Below are 21304 nucleotides of genomic sequence, written 5' to 3'. Positions count from 1 at the left end.
CAGGCAAACCTCACTCTCCAGTCAAACCTCACACTCAAATGAAACCTCACACTCCGGAAGAACCTCATTCTCCAGGCAAACCTCACAGTCCGGTCCAAACTCACACTCCAGGCAAACCTCACAGTCCGTTCCAACCTCACACTCCAGGCAAACCTCACAGTCTGGTCCAACCTCACACTCCAGGCAAACCTCACAGTCCGGTCAAACCTCACACTCTGATCAAACTTCACACTGTTGTCAAACCTCACAGTCCGGTCCAACCTCACACTCTGATCAAACCTCACACTGTTGTCAAACATCACAGTCCGGTCCAACCTCACACTCCAGGCAAACCTCACAGTCCGGTCAAACCTCACACTCCAGGCAAACCTCACAGTCCGGTCAAACCTCACACTCTGATCAAACTTCACACTGTTGTCAAACCTCACAGTCCGGTCCTACCTCACACTCCGATCAAACCTCACACTGTTGTCAAACCTCACAGTCTGGTCCAACCTCACACTCCAGGCAAACCTCACACTCCGGTCAAACCCCACTCTCCAGGCAAACCTTACACTCCGGTCAAAACTCACACTCCGGTCAAACTTCATGCTCTGGTCAAACCTCACGCTCCAGTGAAACCTCTCACTCCGATCAAACCGCACACTATTGTCAAACCACACACTGTTGTCAAACCTCACTCTCCAGTCAAACCTCACACTGTTGTCAAACCTCACTCTCCGGTCAAACCTCACACTGTTGTCAAACCACACACTGTTGTCAAACCACACACTCCAGTCAAACCTCACTTTCCAGTCAAACCTCACGCTCCGGTCAAACCTCACACTTCAGTCAAAACTCACACTCCAGGCAAACCTCACACTCTCCGGTCAAATCAGTAGTTTTCAACAAGCTGACAAAAAATCTATTTAAGTCTACTGCCATACTTTTTAATGGCTGAGACATGTTCTGGCTGTTGTAGCCCTGTGTGACTGTCCACGTAATGACCATCTAGGATCCAGGATCCGGTGCCTGTGGTCATTCCTGTCTTGGGGACGAGTTACAAGGAAAGACTTCCGCTCGTATCCCACCTCTAAAACGTTTGCCGCTCAATCCTTTTAACTATATATATTTATATTACCGCTGAATCGACAGACAAACCAATCTGGTTTCAAGGTGACCCAATCAAATTTGCTTGCACGATTAATCGCATCGAGCTTATCTCCCTGGTGTTACGTCATTGGTGCAAGGGGAGGTAATGAGAGGCACAGCAAATTACAGCAAGTCGCCCGTGCTACTTTGTTAACACTGGACAGACACATCCACCATGTGTTCAAGATCACAGTTGGCTTCACAGGAGAGGACAAACAGAAGACACAATAGTTTAGACATAACAACTTTATATTCTGGTATATGGGATTCACTAAACCTGTTTTCTATATTAAAGCACATTTTAGGAGTGACACTTGACACAGAATAGGAACTTGTTTGATTGTGAAGACCCACGACAGAAATGTAACAAATATAAGTGCATGTACATTTAGTGAGTGTCAAACATCATGCAACACTTCTAAATCGAATACAACAGTGACATAAATAGATTGTGATTAATATCTTTCCCCCTAAAATGACGACATTGCAGGGACATGTTTCATTTATTTTCACTTCAAAGACTCAAATGAGACCACATATATTTGCGAGGCAGTAAATCAGGATGTTATTGCACTAATTAGTTTATAAAAAAGAGACTGATTAAACTCCAAGAGCAAATTAAACGTGATTTATTCATAGCCAAAGAAACATATGCCCTCAATGACATTTTAAACAAATCGTACACAATTTTCTTTTTAAGTCACTGAAGATTGCTGGAAAACTTTTTTGTCGTTAACCAAACAAAACCAGGTGTCCGGGGGCAAGAAGTGCTGTCATGTTGACGAAATTAATTAATAGTATTCCCCAGTGCGCCTGCTTTCATCTCAAAACGTTCTGTAAATATGTTTCTAAGTGCCCCTCTACGACAGTATAACATTAAAAGTTCAAAGACTGGATGAATTTCCTATAAAAGACAGCAGAGGTTAGTAGACTGGCACAACTGTAAAAGATGCAGACTGTGTGTGTTGCAGTGGTAGTCGTGGCCGTCCTTGCCGTCGTCTCCGGGACAACGTAAGTAGCGTGCAGAGTAGGTCATGTTAAATCATATGGCACCTCGTATTTATAAATACCCTTGATGCCACATCGATACTGTTTTGCTTCGAATTTATGTGGATTGGTATGTTTTACGATAGACAGTCTCATATATACTTTCCGAAGGGGACATAATCCAGTCCCATGCTTGACAAAGAGCAGACTGAACTAATATATTTTGTGACAATGAATGGATGATGTCCCCATACCCCGACGGTGCTCATGATATCACCCACTGGTTTAATGGCTCGCATTACAATTATACTGACTCCAATTTATTGTTTAAAAAGGAGCTCTGGTTCTATGGGTGTTTCTCATTTGGACAAGGCGTAGAACAATTATAAAGCGCTAATGTACCAGTGTAGTTTATATACTCGTCCAACTCCACCCGCATGTACCTCGAGATGAGCCATCAGTTCGTGTGGCTTGAGTGGGGGTGAACATTGTCACTGTTCACTTTATACAAGGCTGTCGTGTGCTCTGCCGTGGAAGTGGCCGTGGAGTACTTGACAGCGACATAGCACAGATAGAGAACTCTGTAGCTCTTACTTGGACCTTTATATCCCGTTAAAGTAGGTCACTAACCCTCTATCATATACACCACATTGAACTTATCTCGTCATTCACATATTGTTCATTTAACAGGTCAGCTTGTTTATCTGGGAACGACAACAAACCAACAATGATGATGTATATCACAGAATATGTCAAAGAAGTATATTGTTCTTCTACCATTGTGGAGGACCCATCGTCCTGCTTCCTCCAATCTTAGGATGCGAGTACAGAGATCTGTCTGATACGTTTCGATAATACTTCTATTGCATCACTGCCCTGACCTTGTCACATACTGTAACATTAAGTTGGTTTTCATTTTCGACATTTTCAGAATCCAGCCTGAGCAAAACTTCGGTATGTTCAATGTTCAGTCCATTTACTCGCCAAAAGGTTCCACACGACAATAATGAATGAATAAGTAGTCCTTAATTCTTTATTAATGCCAATACTTTGGTTAAGATGATAACAGCTGTGTAGATTCCATATTGCAGCATATCTCAGTTACCAACACTTGCTGATGTTTTTCATAAGCACATAAAAAGAAGCAATAACGTTATAATTCACAATGTCCACAAACAAACTGAAAAGAAGTTCATCTATAACAATTAAGAAATGGGTGGTTACCCACATGACCTGATATTCGCCATGTTTGCAGTGTGGGGCAAATGGTCCTCGTGGAGCGAGAGTGTGGGGGAGTGCAGCGCTAGCTGTGGGGGAGGCTCGCAGACAGTGGTGAGAACCAGGAAGTGCCAGGGCGGTCTGTTCTGTAAGCCAATCAACGGGGGCAAGGAGACGTACACCCAGGCCTGTAACACCGACAGCTGTCATATACCGGGTATTCACATTCCCATCATTGTCCACTGTGGTATAACTACGTTCATATCTTGTACAGTGTCCGCTGTCTTTTTATCCGTGACACTTTATGCGTGATTGTGTTGTGTCATAGAAAGCCTGACGTTGGTAATGGACGGTAAAATGGAAGGTTGATACATGTTGAGAGGTAATATGTGTGGTAGTATGCTTACGATGGTAGTAATTGGTTGGTTGTCTGACTTATCACCTGCTTCTGTACTTCACAGTGGATGGAGGATGGGGTGCATGGGGTGAATGGACCGCCAGTGACGGCGGGGAGTGCTCAGCGTTTTGTGGAGGGGGCAAGGTCAAGCAGTCACGTGTCAGGTCATGTGACAACCCAGAACCTGAAAACGGCGGCGCTGACTGTGAAGGCAAGAGTGTGGAGCAAGGAGTAGTGGAGTGCAACACACAAGGATGTGGGGGTAAGATTCCTGTGGACAACTGCTGTTACTAACAGGCTGGTGGACAGTAAACAGTAAGCGTTGGCTGTTGTGATGACCCATGTCAGATATACGTGTTGTGTGTTACAGGTTACTGCCCGGACAGACGTGTGAAGTTCTTTCCCCATCCTACCAACAGAGGTCGCTACTACCAGTGTGGGAACTACATTGCGTACCTCATGAAGTGTCCTAAAGGTCTTGTCTGGGACGACAGCATCTGGACATGCAACTTCGACAACTGAGACGTCACATTACACGTCCCGCTAACATCATGTCACATGCGCATGTACATTCCGTAATAAAATAAACATTCCTGTCAAAAGTTGTGTGAGATTTGTTGTCTGATTTAGTCAAACACGATTAGCGGACACAACCAGCGGAGACGATGTGTTGCTTGAAGTCACCACGGAATCAGGGTGATACTATCCAATACCTGCTCACACCATCTCGGCAGACTGTGAGGACTGTACTGTCCAAAATCAGGGTACACAACCCCACCTGCGCTCACACACGCGCTTCATGTAACTGTTGAATCGTTTCTTAAGGAACGTTAAAGATCCGGCAGTGCGACGTATGTTGCGGCAGTGAGTGTAGGAGGATTGTTTTAGGAATAATTTAATGTTTATCTAGCCACTGACGCTCTCGTACCCCAGTACAAAACTTGAGATTGGTTACTAATGTATGCATGTACTGAAGGGGAAAGGGTATACTACCATACTTTGTATCATACACTTACGGATGTAGTGTCACGTATTCTTGCAGCCGACTGTCAGATTATTGCCGGAATATGTGTTCCAATATTTATATATGTTAGAATTAGAATATCCACCACAACTACAGCCAGTTGACTCGACCAGAACGCACTCTGTTCTCATTCACAAAGCGTGTGTCCGTCCTCCACCAGGTCTGGGAATGTGTGACACCGCGGTCACCAGAGTCCATCGTTATCCTGACTGCCGGTAACTAACGAAGGTTATATCCCATTAGTTAGACGTCCCAATTGTTAGACATGTTTATTTAGGCAAAGAGGGAATATACCTACAGGTGTAATGGATCAGTCCTAATTAGATTAAAGTACTGAGTAGGGATAGGGGACTCACAGTTTAGGGAGTATATATGTTACAATTTCGTTTAATTAACCTAAATTACCTTACTCTCAGCACAGGTTCAATAGGCATGAGATTAACTATGTAAACTATGGAGTAGCTTAATTGTCTTACTGTATAATCAGTTGAAGGAGTTGAGTTTAGATTATCTACTCATCAAACAAATAAAAATGATCTTGAGGTACGTATCATTATCAATATCGAAGCTCAAACGATTTAACTAAGGCCGGCAAACAAATAGTATCCATATGGATCCTTGCCCACGTAGGAATATACGGCAATGAAAACGCCGATAAAGCAACTAAACTATCCCTTAAAATCCCAGAAATAAGCTTAAACTTACCCATCTCCAAATCGGGAATTAAAAGTGTCAACAAACAAAAAAATCACCAAAAAATGGCATGACCTATATCAAAACTCTAATAGCCAAATCAAAAAGGTTCTTAAAAAAAAACCTAACCAAGGTAAAAAATTCTACATCCGTCCAAACAAATCCACAGAGTAATCACTAAACTCCAAACAGGACATACCAACCTAAATAACCACCTCAAAATAATAAGAAAACACGCAACAGGAACCTGCCCACACTGCAAACAACAAGAAACCCCAGAACACGCACTCATACACTGCACCCACTACCTAACAATCGCATTTAAAACCCCAATAAACTACCAAAACCAAACCACATAATCAAACTAACAAAATTCCATACTCAGGTCCCTTAGTTCGCCCCCAAACCCTCTTGGCATTTTTTCCAAATCTCAAAATTTCCAAAATTCTATATTCTAAGCCTTACCATACGACCCTCTGTAGTCATATCATAGGACAAACATGGAATACTGGGGAACCATTCTCCCGTAAATTACAGGATTCATGTATTGACAGATGGGTTCTGGTCTTTGGGTCTACGTACGGGTTAGATGTATTCAGTCTTGATAGGTGACTGTTAGTCCATCTATTCAACCAGACTGCCGCAATCTGCTCGAAAACATGTCCTTGGGTTGGACATTAACTGCTAAGTCATCTAAAACAGTTACAGGAATTATTTCAAATTAGTGACTGAGAAATTAATAATGTTTTCTTTTGTTATCATTACTACTTACCTTACCACTTACTCAGAGGGAACAGGGTCAGTTATGACGTGGGATGAAAATGATGTCATGCCAAACATTTTGACGTCACAACATGCGTACAGGCTGGGGCAGCAGGCTAAAATTAATCCCTTAAAGTATCACACTAGAGTGGTTTGAGCCTAGGCTCAGGTCAACCCCTTTACTGGTCCCAAACACTCACTCAAGGCTCAAATCATGACCTACATTTTACAGTATACTACTTCTCCCGTTCAGTTTTGACATACATGTTTTGGCATGGTTCTTCTCAACTGAAAAGGACGCAGCTGAATGTTCCATTGTCGACATTATAATTTGTGTACAGTTGGCAGGCGTGCATGTATGTGTGTGTGTGTGTGTGTGTATGTATGTATGTATGTATGTATGTATGTATGTATGCATGCATGTATGTATGTATGTATGTGTGTGTGTGTGTGTGTGTGTGTGTGTGTGTGTGTGTGTGTGTGTGTGTGTGTGTGTGTGTGTGTGTGTGTATGTATGTATGTATGTATGTATGTATGCATGCGTGTGTGTGTGTGTGTGTGTGTGTGTGTGTGTGTGTGTGTGTGTGTGTGTGTGTGTGTGTGTGTGTGTGTGTGTGTGTGTGTGTGTGTGTGTGTGTGTGTGTGTGTGTATGTACTGTTGAAAACTCTCAGCAGCGTATGTGAGCCTGGCACCGTTGCCTGATGATCCCAATAGGTGTGAGGATGGTTGCCTTGGGAAGGTTGTTCCACTCGTCAGTAAAGGCATTGCGGAATGATCTGAGAGGCCTATCTGCAGTTCCACGTGTATTCGACGGGGTTAAGGGCTGACCGCTCCATGCTGACAATGGTCTTCAACGGCCCTGGCACGATGAGGATGACGCCCGATCTCACGTACACATCCAGAATATCATCCCTGTAGTGTAACCTATCATCGTGCCACGCTTTTTCTAGCTCTACTGGTCCCACCCCAAATCATGATTGAGCCCCCTCCATAGCAGTAATTTTCGGCTACGTTGGAATCCTGAAATATTCTTCTTGTCTACGCCAAACTTGGGCACGACGGTGAAGTCTAGACAGTATTTCGATTCATCTATGAAAAGTCCTGGAATCAAGTCCTGGTCTGTCCAACTGATGTGATCTTCAGCCCAATACAGACGTGCCTGTCTGTGATGTCGGGTCAGCGGGATGCGCATACAGGCTCAACGTGACCAGAGACCAGCTTCACGGAGACGATTTTGCACTGTCTGAGGAGAAACGTTAACGTCACTGGCGTTCCGCAGGTCATTTCTGTGTGTGGTGGATGTCACGAAGTGATGACGTCTTGCTGAAATCAGGAGAAACTCTGTCAACCCACCGTGTGGTGGAACGCTGTCGACCACCTACATGTCTCTGGGTTGTTGATCTTAACGTCTGGTATTGAGAAGATGATTTTAGGAACCAATACTTATGTGGCAAAAAAATGTTTGTTGTAGAAATGCTTGAGAAAAACTAGTATAATATAAAAACTATATGAATATGCAAATCGTAAGCCCTTGTCTGCAAGCGTCAATATCCCATGTATAAAATGTATGTACATGAAGAACGTATAAAGAGAGATTAGTTATACATGGAACGAGAATTTTCAGTTGCTCTTGTAGTCCACTTACTCAATCAGAAAAAAATAACATCAGCAGCAAAAATCAATAGAAACAATATTTGTTACTCCTCTTCGCCAAGAATCAAGAATTTCAGCGGCCAACTCATTGATAAAAAGTGAAAATAATTGGGCTTAACATAAAGCCCTGTTTTAGTCCAATAGGGAGTCGAAAAACTGCGTAAAACCAGCGTTACCCCGCACACATATGCTGTAACAGACGAGTACACAGACTAAATAATATTCAACATTTTTTGGAGAACATGCATAGTAAAATCTCCGGTCAAACCACAAATCTGGTCAAACCTCACATTCCGTTCAAACCTCACTCTCCGGTCAAACCTCACACTCCGATCAAACCTCACACTGTTGTCCAACCTCACAGTCCGGTCCAACCTCACACTCCAGGCAAACCTCACTCTCCAGTCAAACCTCACACTCAAATGAAACCTCACACTCCGGTCAAACCTCATTCTCCAGGCAAACCTCACTGTCCGGTCAAAATTCACACCCTTGTCAAACCTCACAGTCCGGTCAAACCTCACACTCCGATCAAACCTCACACTGTTGTCAACCTCAAAGTCCGGTCCAACCTCACACTCCAGGCAAACCTCACTCTCCAGTCAAACCTCACACTCCGGTCAAACCCCACTCTCCAGTCAAACTTCATGCTCTGGTCAAACCTCACGCTCCAGTGAAACCTCACACTCCGATCAAACCTACACTGTTGTCAAACCTCACTCTCCAGTCAAACCTCACACTCCGGTCAAACCTCACACTGTTGTCAAACCACACACTGTTGTCAAACCACACACTCCAGTCAAACCTCACTCTCCAGTCAAACCTCACGCTCCGGTCAAACCTCACACTTCAGTCAAAACTCACACTCCAGGCAAACCTCACACTCTCCGGTCAAATCAGTAGTTTTCAACAAGCTGACAAAAAATCTATTGAAGTCTACTGCCATACTTTTTAATGGCTGAGACATGTTCTGGCTGTTGTAGCCCTGTGTGACTGTCCACGTAATGACCATCTAGGATCCAGGATCCGGTGCCTGTGGTCATTCCTGTCTTGGGGACGAGTTACAAGGAAAGACTTCCGCTCGTATCCCACCTCTAAAACGTTTGCCGCTCAATCCTTTTAACTATATATATTTATATTACCGCTGAATCGACAGACAAACCAATCTGGTTTCAAGGTGACCCAATCAAATTTGCTTGCACGATTAATCGCATCGAGCGTATCTCTCTGGTGTTACGTCATTGATGCAAGGGGAGGTAATGAGAAGCACAGCAAATTACAGCAAGTCGCCCGTGCTACTTTGTTAACACTGGACAGACACATCCACCATGTGTTCAAGATCACAGTTGGCTTCACCGGAGAGGACAAACAGAAGACACAATAGTTTAGATATAACAACTTTATATTCTGGTATATGGGATTCACTAAACCTGTTGTTATTTTATTAAAGCACATTTTAGGAGTGACACTTGACACAGAATAGGAACTTGTTTGATTGTGAAGACCCACGACAGAAATGTAACAAATATAAGTGCATGTACATTTAGTGAGTGTCAAAAATCACACAACACTTCTAAATCGAATACAACAGTGAAATAAATAGATTGTGATTAATATCTTTCCCCCTAAAATGACGACATTGCAGGGACATGTTTCATATTCTTTCACTTTAAAGACTCAAATGAGACCACATATATTTGCGAGGCAGTAAATCAAGAGCTTATAGTTTATAAAAAAGAGACTGATTAAACTCCAAGAGCAAATTAAACGTGATTTATTCATAGCCAAAGAAACATATGTCCTAAATGACATTTTAAACAAATCGTACACAATTTTCTTTTTAAGTCACTGAAGATTGCTGGAAAACTTTTTTGTCGTTAACCAAACAAAACCAAGTGTTCAGTTCAGTCCTTTTACTGGTACAAAGATATAAATCGAAACACTACATGATCTAGACTCACAGCACCCCTTGGTCGTACCTGCAGAGCCCTCGGACAGTGATCGACAGCGTGCGTCTTGATCCGGGGGCAAGAAGTGCTGTCATGTTGACGAAATTAATTAATAGTATTCCCCAGTGCGCCTGCTTTCATCTCAAAACGTTCTGTAAATATGTTTCTAAGTGCCCCACTACGACAGTATAACATCTAATGTTCAAAGACTGGATGAATTTCCTATAAAAGACAACCGAGGTTAGTAGACTGGCACAACTGTAAAAGATGCAGACTGTGTGTGTTGCAGTGGTAGTCGTGGCCGTCCTTGCCGTCGTCTCCGGGACAACGTAAGTAGCGTGCGGAGTAGCTCAGCCACTCACGTTATATTGAATACTTTTATATCATATTTACCAATGCTCAGCTTGTAAGTGTGGGATTGCTGTGTGAGGAAACTATTTGGGTTTTTCGTGGTTACACTTTTGAGGGTGGGATGACTGTGTCTCCGTGAATAGCCTTAATACAACCGTGAATAGCCTTAATACAACAATGAATAGCCTTAATACAACCGTGCAAAGCCTTTATACAACCGTGAATAGCCTTAATACAACTGTGAATAGCCTTAGTACAACCGTGAATAGCTTTAATACAACCGTGAATAGCCTTAATACAACTGTGAATAGCCTTAATACAACCGTGAATAGCCTTAATACAACTGTGAATAGCCTTAATACAACTGTGAATAGCCTTAATAAAACTGTGAATAGCCTTAATACAACTGTGAATAGCCTTAATAAAACCGTGAATAGCCTTAATACAACCGTGCAAAGCCTTAATACAACAGTGAATAGCCTTAATAAAACCGTGAATAGCCTTAATAAAACCGTGAATAGCCTTAATACAACAGTGAATAGCCTAATACAACCGTGAATAGTCTTATAACCGAGCACGGTGTAAACTTGTGTCTGGTTGGAGCCAGTATCCTACCCGAGAGTTCCTGAACGATTAAAGAGATTCACCGGAAATCATGACTGTAGCTCACATTATGTAGTTCACAATTCGTGCCAATGAAAGAAGAATCTTTGTTAGTGGTCTTTCATTTATTGATTGTTGTCGATTTAGTAACGACTATGTTGTCGCGAAAGTACAGAATCTCAAAATGTTGAATCCAAAGTCTCTCGAGCCTTAGCCAGCGGGTACTGAAATCTGTCTGAAATGTCCAAGAATACTTCTATTGCATCACTACCTTGCTGTAACATGAAGTTGTTTTTCAAATTCGCCATTTTCAGAATCCGGCCTGAGCAGAACTTTGGTATGTTCCATGTTCAGTCCATTTACTCGCAAAAAGATTTCACACAATAAAATAAATGTGTATTCTCTCATTCTTTATTGGTGCCAATAGTTTGATTTCAGACAGTAATCTAATCTGTCACAAACATTTGTTGAGTTAATTCATAAGAACATCAATAACATTTATCCCTGTAAGTTATATTATCCACAAAAACATATAAAGAAGTTCATCCCTGATATTCGCCATATTTGCAGTGTGGGGCAAATGGTCCTCGTGGAGCGAGAGTGTAGGGGAGTGCAGCGCTAGCTGTGGGGGAGGCTCGCAGACAGTGGTGAGAACCAGGAAGTGCCAGGGCGGTCTGTTCTGTAAGCCAATCAACGGGGGCAAGGAGACGTACACCCAGGCCTGTAACACCGACAGCTGTCATATACCGGGTATTCACATTCCCATCATTGTCCACTGTGGTATAACTACGTTCATATCTTGTACAGTGTCCGCTGTGTTTTTATCCGTGACACTTTATGCGTGATTGTGTTGTGTCATAGAAAGCCTGACGTTGGTAATGGACGGTAAAATGGAAGGTTGATACATGTTGAGAGGTAATATGTGTGGTAGTATGCTTACGATGGTAGTAATTGGTTGGTTGTCTGACTTATCACCTGCTTCTGTACTTCACAGTGGATGGAGGATGGGGTGCATGGGGTGAATGGACCGCCAGTGACGGCGGGGAGTGCTCAGCGTTTTGTGGAGGGGGCAAGGTCAAGCAGTCACGTGTCAGGTCATGTGACAACCCAGAACCTGAAAACGGCGGCGCTGACTGTGAAGGCAAGAGTGTGGAGCAAGGAGTAGTGGAGTGCAACACACAAGGATGTGGGGGTAAGATTCCTGTGGACAACTGCTGTTACTAACAGGCTGGTGGACAGTAAACAGTAAGCGTTGGCTGTTGTGATGACCCATGTCAGATATACGTGTTGTGTGTTACAGGTTACTGCCCGGACAGACGTGTGAAGTTCTTTCCCCATCCTACCAACAGAGGTCGCTACTACCAGTGTGGGAACTACATTGCGTACCTCATGAAGTGTCCTAAAGGTCTTGTCTGGGACGACAGCATCTGGACATGCAACTTCGACAACTGAGACGTCACATTACACGTCCCGCTAACATCATGTCACATGCGCATGTACATTCCGTAATAAAATAAACATTCCTGTCAAAAGTTGTGTGAGATTTGTTGTCTGATTTAGTCAAACACGATTAGCGGACACAACCAGCGGAGACGATGTGTTGCTTGAAGTCACCACGGAATCAGGGTGATACTATCCAATACCTGCTCACACCATCTCGGCAGACTGTGAGGACTGTACTGTCCAAAATCAGGGTACACAACCCCACCTGCGCTCACACACGCGCTTCATGTAACTGTTGAATCGTTTCTTAAGGAACGTTAAAGATCCGGCAGTGCGACGTATGTTGCGGCAGTGAGTGTAGGAGGATTGTTTTAGGAATAATTTAATGTTTATCTAGCCACTGACGCTCTCGTACCCCAGTACAAAACTTGAGATTGGTTACTAATGTATGCATGTACTGAAGGGGAAAGGGTATACTACCATACTTTGTATCATACACTTACGGATGTAGTGTCACGTATTCTTGCAGCCGACTGTCAGATTATTGCCGGAATATGTGTTCCAATATTTATATATGTTAGAATTAGAATATCCACCACAACTACAGCCAGTTGACTCGACCAGAACGCACTCTGGTCTCATTCACAAAGCGTGTGTCCGTCCTCCACCAGGTCTGGGAATGTGTGACACCGCGGTCACCAGTGTCCATCGTTATCCTGACTGCCGGTAACTAACGAAGGTTATATCCCATTAGTTAGACGTCCCAATTGTTAGACATGTTTATTTAGGCAAAGAGGGAATATACCTACAGGTGTAATGGATCAGTCCTAATTAGATTAAAGTACTGAGTAGGGATAGGGGACTCACAGTTTAGGGAGTATATATGTTACAATTTCGTTTAATTAACCTAAATTACCTTACAGCACAGGTTCAATAGGCATGAGATTAACTATGTAAACTATGGAGTAGCTTAATTGTCTTACTGTATAATCAGTTGAAGGAGTTGAGTTTAGATTATCTACTCATCAAACAAATAAAAATGATCTTGAGGTACGTATCATTATCAATATCGAAGCTCAAACGATTTAACTAAGGCCGGCAAACAAATAGTATCCATATGGATCCTTGCCCACGTAGGAATATACGGCAATGAAAACGCCGATAAAGCAACTAAACTATCCCTTAAAATCCCAGAAATAAGCTTAAACTTACCCATCTCCAAATCGGGAATTAAAAGTGTCAACAAACAAAAAAATCACCAAAAAATGGCATGACCTATATCAAAACTCTAATAGCCAAATCAAAAAGGTTCTTAAAAAAAAACCTAACCAAGGTAAAAAATTCTACATCCGTCCAAACAAATCCACAGAGTAATCACTAAACTCCAAACAGGACATACCAACCTAAATAACCACCTCAAAATAATAAGAAAACACGCAACAGGAACCTGCCCACACTGCAAACAACAAGAAACCCCAGAACACGCACTCATACACTGCACCCACTACCTAACAATCGCATTTAAAACCCCAATAAACTACCAAAACCAAACCACATAATCAAACTAACAAAATTCCATACTCAGGTCCCTTAGTTCGCCCCCAAACCCTCTTGGCATTTTTTCCAAATCTCAAAATTTCCAAAATTCTATATTCTAAGCCTTACCATACGACCCTCTGTAGTCATATCATAGGACAAACATGGAATACTGGGGAACCATTCTCCCGTAAATTACAGGATTCATGTATTGACAGATGGGTTCTGGTCTTTGGGTCTACGTACGGGTTAGATGTATTCAGTCTTGATAGGTGACTGTTAGTCCATCTATTCAACCAGACTGCCGCAATCTGCTCGAAAACATGTCCTTGGGTTGGACATTAACTGCTAAGTCATCTAAAACAGTTACAGGAATTATTTCAAATTAGTGACTGAGAAATTAATAATGTTTTCTTTTGTTATCATTACTACTTACCTTACCACTTACTCAGAGGGAACAGGGTCAGTTATGACGTGGGATGAAAATGATGTCATGCCAAACATTTTGACGTCACAACATGCGTACAGGCTGGGGCAGCAGGCTAAAATTAATCCCTTAAAGTATCACACTAGAGTGGTTTGAGCCTAGGCTCAGGTCAACCCCTTTACTGGTCCCAAACACTCACTCAAGGCTCAAATCATGACCTACATTTTACAGTATACTACTTCTCCCGTTCAGTTTTGACATACATGTTTTGGCATGGTTCTTCTCAACTGAAAAGGACGCAGCTGAATGTTCCATTGTCGACATTATAATTTGTGTACAGTTGGCAGGCGTGCATGTATGTGTGTGTGTGTGTGTGTGTATGTATGTATGTATGTATGTATGTATGTATGTATGTATGCATGCATGCATGCATGCATGCGTGCGTGCGTGCGTGTGTGTGTGTGTGTGTGTGTGTGTGTGTGTGTGTGTGTGTGTGTGTGTGTGTGTGTGTGTGTGTGTGTGTGTGTGTGTGTGTGTGTATGTACTGTTGAAAACTCTCAGCAGCGTATGTGAGCCTGGCACCGTTGCCTGATGATCCCAATAGGTGTGAGGATGGTTGCCTTGGGAAGGTTGTTCCACTCGTCAGTAAAGGCATTGCGGAATGATCTGAGAGGCCTATCTGCAGTTCCACGTGTATTCGACGGGGTTAAGGGCTGACCGCTCCATGCTGACAATGGTCTTCAACGGCCCTGGCACGATGAGGATGACGCCCGATCTCACGTACACATCCAGAATATCATCCCTGTAGTGTAACCTATCATCGTGCCACGCTTTTTCTAGCTCTACTGGTCCCACCCCAAATCATGATTGAGCCCCCTCCATAGCAGTAATTTTCGGCTACGATGGAATCCTGAAATATTCTTCTTGTCTACGCCAAACTTGGGCACGACGGTGAAGTCTAGACAGTATTTCGATTCATCTATGAAAAGTCCTGGAATCAAGTCCTGGTCTGTCCAACTGATGTGATCTTCAGCCCAATACAGACGTGCCTGTCTGTGATGTCGGGTCAGCGGGATGCGCATACAGGCTCTGCGTGACCAGAGACCAGCTTCACGGAGACGATTTTGCACTGTCTGAGGAGAAACGTTAACGTCACTGGCGTTCCGCAGGTCATTTCTGTGTGTGGTGGATGTCACGAAGTGATGACGTCTTGCTGAAATCAGGAGAAACTCTGTCAACCCACCGTGTGGTGGAACGCTGTCGACCACCTACATGTCTCTGGGTTGTTGATCTTAACGTCTGGTATTGATTCAATGCCCTGCTGATCACTCTTAGGATAACACCAAAGACGTTTTCAAAGTGGCGTTCTGTTGGCCTAGTTTCAAGCCTGCCTATGTCCGTTCATCAATTTGAGGTTCCATAGGGGTCATTACTTCCTAGATGATATTTTGATATCATCAAAACTTGGCCCTTAACAAACTTTGAGTAGTAGATATAGAAATCAGAGGATATTATAATTGAACACTGTATGCTTACATAACATATACATGTACAATCAACACACTGATGTCGTGTTTTCCCATTACCTGGTACCACCTGTAGTTTTGTACGCTTCCAACTATATCGTGAGCATGTGGTTACGAATCAGTATCAAATAGTGATGATACTAGATGTTTGCGAAAGAGGCGAGCGTATCCTGATCCACCTGTGGCACCCGGCACAAACACATGAAAAGGCGAGTCAATTGGTTACCTAAAATAATACGTGAACATGTGGCACGTGCTATTTTAAAGGGGCATATACATATTTAGTTGTCCGTTCAGGTAACTAATTGTAACTATCAAACAAAACCCAGATATTATAGGCATACACAATTTTTATTTGTTATTAAGAAGATGATTTTAGGAACCAATACTTATGTGGCAAAAAATGTTTGTTGTAGAAATGCTAGAGATAAACTAGTATAATATATAAGCTATATGAATATGCAAATCGTAAGCCCTTCTCTGCAAGCGTCAATATCCCATGTATAAAATGTATGTACATGAAGAACGTATAAAGAGAGATTATTTATACATGGAACGAGAATTTTCAGTTGCTCTTGTAGTCCACTAACTCAATCAGAAAAAAATAACATCAGCAGCAAAAATCAATAGAAATAATATTTGTTACTCCTCTTCGCCAAGAATCAAGAATTTCAGCGGCCAACTCATTGATAAAAAGTGAAAATAATTGGGCTTAACATAAAGCCCTGTTTTAGTCCAATAGGGAGTCGAAACACTCCGTAAAACCAGCGTTACCCCGCACACATATGCTGTAACAGACGAGTACACAGACTAAATCATGTTCAACATTTTTTGGAGAACATGCATAGTAAAATCTCACGCTCCGGTCAAACCACAAATCTGGTCAAACCTCACATTCCGTTCAAACCTCACTCTCCGGTCAAACCTCACACTCCGATCAAACCTCACATTGTTGTCCAACCTCACAGTCCGGTCCAACCTCACACTCCAGGCAAACCTCACTCTCCAGTCAAACCTCACACTCAAATGAAACCTCACACTCCGGAAGAACCTCATTCTCCAGGCAAACCTCACAGTCCGGTCCAAACTCACACTCCAGGCAAACCTCACAGTCCGGTCCAACCTCACACTCCAGGCAAACCTCACAGTCTGGTCCAACCTCACACTCCAGGCAAACCTCACAGTCCGGTCAAACCTCACACTCTGATCAAACTTCACACTGTTGTCAAACCTCACAGTCCGGTCCAACCTCACACTCTGATCAAACCTCACACTGTTGTCAAACATCACAGTCCGGTCCAACCTCACACTCCAGGCAAACCTCACAGTCCGGTCAAACCTCACACTCCAGGCAAACCTCACAGTCCGGTCAAACCTCACACTCTGATCAAACTTCACACTGTTGTCAAACCTCACAGTCCGGTCCTACCTCACACTCCGATCAAACCTCACACTGTTGTCAAACCTCACAGTCCGGTCCAACCTCACACTCCAGGCAAACCTCACACTCCGGTCAAACCCCACACTCCAGGCAAACCTTACACTCCGGTCAAAACTCACACTCCGGTCAAACTTCATGCTCTGGTCAAACCTCACGCTCCAGTGAAACCTCTCACTCCGATCAAACCGCACACTATTGTCAAACCACACACTGTTGTCAAACCTCACTCTCCAGTCAAACCTCACACTGTTGTCAAACCTCACTCTCCGGTCAAACCTCACACTGTTGTCAAACCACACACTGTTGTCAAACCACACACTCCAGTCAAACCTCACTTTCCAGTCAAACCTCACGCTCCGGTCAAACCTCACACTTCAGTCAAAACTCACACTCCAGGCAAACCTCACACTCTCCGGTCAAATCAGTAGTTTTCAACAAGCTGACAAAAAATCTATTTAAGTCTACTGCCATACTTTTTAATGGCTGAGACATGTTCTGGCTGTTGTAGCCCTGTGTGACTGTCCACGTAATGACCATCTAGGATCCAGGATCCGGTGCCTGTGGTCATTCCTGTCTTGGGGACGAGTTACAAGGAAAGACTTCCGCTCGTATCCCACCTCTAAAACGTTTGCCGCTCAATCCTTTTAACTATATATATTTATATTACCGCTGAATCGACAGACAAACCAATCTGGTTTCAAGGTGACCCAATCAAATTTGCTTGCACGATTAATCGCATCGAGCTTATCTCCCTGGTGTTACGTCATTGGTGCAAGGGGAGGTAATGAGAGGCACAGCAAATTACAGCAAGTCGCCCGTGCTACTTTGTTAACACTGGACAGACACATCCACCATGTGTTCAAGATCACAGTTGGCTTCACAGGAGAGGACAAACAGAAGACACAATAGTTTAGACATAACAACTTTATATTCTGGTATATGGGATTCACTAAACCTGTTTTCTATATTAAAGCACATTTTAGGAGTGACACTTGACACAGAATAGGAACTTGTTTGATTGTGAAGACCCACGACAGAAATGTAACAAATATAAGTGCATGTACATTTAGTGAGTGTCAAACATCATGCAACACTTCTAAATCGAATACAACAGTGACATAAATAGATTGTGATTAATATCTTTCCCCCTAAAATGACGACATTGCAGGGACATGTTTCATTTATTTTCACTTCAAAGACTCAAATGAGACCACATATATTTGCGAGGCAGTAAATCAGGATGTTATTGCACTAATTAGTTAATAAAAAAGAGACTGATTAAACTCCAAGAGCAAATTAAACGTGATTTATTCATAGCCAAAGAAACATATGCCCTCAATGACATTTTAAACAAATCGTACACAATTTTCTTTTTAAGTCACTGAAGATTGCTGGAAAACTTTTTTGTCGTTAACCAAACAAAACCAGGTGTCCGGGGGCAAGAAGTGCTGTCATGTTGACGAAATTAATTAATAGTATTCCCCAGTGCGCCTGCTTTCATCTCAAAACGTTCTGTAAATATGTTTCTAAGTGCCCCTCTACGACAGTATAACATTAAAAGTTCAAAGACTGGATGAATTTCCTATAAAAGACAGCAGAGGTTAGTAGACTGGCACAACTGTAAAAGATGCAGACTGTGTGTGTTGCAGTGGTAGTCGTGGCCGTCCTTGCCGTCGTCTCCGGGACAACGTAAGTAGCGTGCAGAGTAGGTCATGTTAAATCATATGGCACCTCGTATTTATAAATACCCTTGATGCCACATCGATACTGTTTTGCTTCGAATTTATGTGGATTGGTATGTTTTACGATAGACAGTCTCAGATATACTTTCCGAAGGGGACATAATCCAGTCCCATGCTTGACAAAGAGCAGACTGAACTAATATATTTTGTGACAATGAATGGATGATGTCCCCATACCCCGACGGTGCTCATGATATCACCCACTGGTTTAATGGCTCGCATTACAATTATACTGACTCCAATTTATTGTTTAAAAAGGAGCTCTGGTTCTATGGGTGTTTCTCATTTGGACAAGGCGTAGAACAATTATAAAGCGCTAATGTACCAGTGTAGTTTATATACTCGTCCAACTCCACCCGCATGTACCTCGAGATGAGCCATCAGTTCGTGTGGCTTGAGTGGGGGTGAACATTGTCACTGTTCACTTTATACAAGGCTGTCGTGTGCTCTGCCGTGGAAGTGGCCGTGGAGTACTTGACAGCGACATAGCACAGATAGAGAACTCTGTAGCTCTTACTTGGACCTTTATATCCCGTTAAAGTAGGTCACTAACCCTCTATCATATACACCACATTGAACTTATCTCGTCATTCACATATTGTTCATTTAACAGGTCAGCTTGTTTATCTGGGAACGACAACAAACCAACAATGATGATGTATATCACAGAATATGTCAAAGAAGTATATTGTTCTTCTACCATTGTGGAGGACCCATCGTCCTGCTTCCTCCAATCTTAGGATGCGAGTACAGAGATCTGTCTGATACGTTTCGATAATACTTCTATTGCATCACTGCCCTGACCTTGTCACATACTGTAACATTAAGTTGGTTTTCATTTTCGACATTTTCAGAATCCAGCCTGAGCAAAACTTCGGTATGTTCAATGTTCAGTCCATTTACTCGCCAAAAGGTTCCACACGACAATAATGAATGAATAAGTAGTCCTTAATTCTTTATTAATGCCAATACTTTGGTTAAGATGATAACAGCTGTGTAGATTCCATATTGCAGCATATCTCAGTTACCAACACTTGCTGATGTTTTTCATAAGCACATAAAAAGAAGCAATAACGTTATAATTCACAATGTCCACAAACAAACTGAAAAGAAGTTCATCTATAACAATTAAGAAATGGGTGGTTACCCACATGACCTGATATTCGCCATGTTTGCAGTGTGGGGCAAATGGTCCTCGTGGAGCGAGAGTGTGGGGGAGTGCAGCGCTAGCTGTGGGGGAGGCTCGCAGACAGTGGTGAGAACCAGGAAGTGCCAGGGCGGTCTGTTCTGTAAGCCAATCAACGGGGGCAAGGAGACGTACACCCAGGCCTGTAACACCGACAGCTGTCATATACCGGGTATTCACATTCCCATCATTGTCCACTGTGGTATAACTACGTTCATATCTTGTACAGTGTCCGCTGTCTTTTTATCCGTGACACTTTATGCGTGATTGTGTTGTGTCATAGAAAGCCTGACGTTGGTAATGGACGGTAAAATGGAAGGTTGATACATGTTGAGAGGTAATATGTGTGGTAGTATGCTTACGATGGTAGTAATTGGTTGGTTGTCTGACTTATCACCTGCTTCTGTACTTCACAGTGGATGGAGGATGGGGTGCATGGGGTGAATGGACCGCCAGTGACGGCGGGGAGTGCTCAGCGTTTTGTGGAGGGGGCAAGGTCAAGCAGTCACGTGTCAGGTCATGTGACAACCCAGAACCTGAAAACGGCGGCGCTGACTGTGAAGGCAAGAGTGTGGAGCAAGGAGTAGTGGAGTGCAACACACAAGGATGTGGGGGTAAGATTCCTGTGGACAACTGCTGTTACTAACAGGCTGGTGGACAGTAAACAGTAAGCGTTGGCTGTTGTGATGACCCATGTCAGATATACGTGTTGTGTGTTACAGGTTACTGCCCGGACAGACGTGTGAAGTTCTTTCCCCATCCTACCAACAGAGGTCGCTACTACCAGTGTGGGAACTACATTGCGTACCTCATGAAGTGTCCTAAAGGTCTTGTCTGGGACGACAGCATCTGGACATGCAACTTCGACAACTGAGACGTCACATTACACGTCCCGCTAACATCATGTCACATGCGCATGTACATTCCGTAATAAAATAAACATTCCTGTCAAAAGTTGTGTGAGATTTGTTGTCTGATTTAGTCAAACACGATTAGCGGACACAACCAGCGGAGACGATGTGTTGCTTGAAGTCACCACGGAATCAGGGTGATACTATCCAATACCTGCTCACACCATCTCGGCAGACTGTGAGGACTGTACTGTCCAAAATCAGGGTACACAACCCCACCTGCGCTCACACACGCGCTTCATGTAACTGTTGAATCGTTTCTTAAGGAACGTTAAAGATCCGGCAGTGCGACGTATGTTGCGGCAGTGAGTGTAGGAGGATTG

At 43.1% G+C, this 21304-nt stretch overlaps 3 protein-coding genes across 3 annotated transcripts; 2 read left to right on the top strand and 1 right to left on the bottom strand.

Moving 5' to 3' along the window:
• The first annotated feature begins 2057 nt into the window (after positions 1 to 2057).
• Positions 2058 to 4323, top strand: LOC139459498 (thrombospondin-1-like). Its single transcript, XM_071240951.1, has 5 exons — positions 2058 to 2142; positions 3050 to 3072; positions 3374 to 3553; positions 3798 to 3995; positions 4104 to 4323. The coding sequence occupies exons 1-5, from the start codon at positions 2081 to 2083 to the stop codon at positions 4253 to 4255; spliced, it is 615 nt and encodes a 204-aa protein (XP_071097052.1). The 5' UTR covers positions 2058 to 2080; the 3' UTR covers positions 4256 to 4323.
• Positions 4324 to 16556: 12233 nt separating this feature from the next.
• LOC139459393 (uncharacterized) lies at positions 16557 to 17710 on the bottom strand. The gene is made up of 3 exons (XM_071240847.1): positions 17616 to 17710; positions 17131 to 17514; positions 16557 to 17100 (listed from the first exon to the last, which is right to left on the bottom strand). Exons 1-3 carry the CDS (start codon positions 17708 to 17710, stop codon positions 16557 to 16559), a joined length of 1023 nt encoding a protein of 340 aa, XP_071096948.1.
• A 1036-nt stretch (positions 17711 to 18746) lies between these two features.
• LOC139459497 (thrombospondin-1-like) lies at positions 18747 to 21012 on the top strand. The gene is made up of 5 exons (XM_071240950.1): positions 18747 to 18831; positions 19739 to 19761; positions 20063 to 20242; positions 20487 to 20684; positions 20793 to 21012. Exons 1-5 carry the CDS (start codon positions 18770 to 18772, stop codon positions 20942 to 20944), a joined length of 615 nt encoding a protein of 204 aa, XP_071097051.1. The 5' UTR covers positions 18747 to 18769; the 3' UTR covers positions 20945 to 21012.
• The last annotated feature ends 292 nt before the right edge of the window (positions 21013 to 21304 follow it).

The sequence above is a fragment of the Haliotis cracherodii genome, unplaced genomic scaffold (assembly GCF_022045235.1).
Source record: "Haliotis cracherodii isolate W230 unplaced genomic scaffold, xgHalCrac1.p SCAF_13, whole genome shotgun sequence".
NCBI classification, from domain to species: domain Eukaryota; kingdom Metazoa; phylum Mollusca; class Gastropoda; order Lepetellida; family Haliotidae; genus Haliotis; species Haliotis cracherodii.
Note: the sequence above shows the minus strand (reverse complement) of the source record. Positions and strands in the feature narration are given on the sequence as shown.

Coding starts and splice junctions, on each gene's coding strand:
- LOC139459498 (XM_071240951.1), top strand. CDS start 2,081: ATGCAGACTGTGTGTGTTGCAGTGGTAGTCGTGGCCGTCCTTGCCGTC. Junction 3,073..3,373: donor CCAGCCTGAGCAAAACTTCG/GTATGTTCAATG, acceptor CCATGTTTGCAG/TGTGGGGCAAATGGTCCTCG. Junction 3,996..4,103: donor CAACACACAAGGATGTGGGG/GTAAGATTCCTG, acceptor TGTGTGTTACAG/GTTACTGCCCGGACAGACGT.
- LOC139459393 (XM_071240847.1), bottom strand. CDS start 17,710: ATGACCACAGGCACCGGATCCTGGATCCTAGATGGTCATTACGTGGAC. Junction 17,515..17,615: donor CATGTCTCAGCCATTAAAAA/GTATGGCAGTAG, acceptor TTTTGACTGAAG/TGTGAGGTTTGACCGGAGCG. Junction 17,101..17,130: donor AGGTTTGATCGGAGTGTGAG/GTAGGACCGGAC, acceptor GTTTGACAACAG/TGTGAAGTTTGATCAGAGTG.
- LOC139459497 (XM_071240950.1), top strand. CDS start 18,770: ATGCAGACTGTGTGTGTTGCAGTGGTAGTCGTGGCCGTCCTTGCCGTC. Junction 19,762..20,062: donor CCAGCCTGAGCAAAACTTCG/GTATGTTCAATG, acceptor CCATGTTTGCAG/TGTGGGGCAAATGGTCCTCG. Junction 20,243..20,486: donor CGACAGCTGTCATATACCGG/GTATTCACATTC, acceptor TGTACTTCACAG/TGGATGGAGGATGGGGTGCA.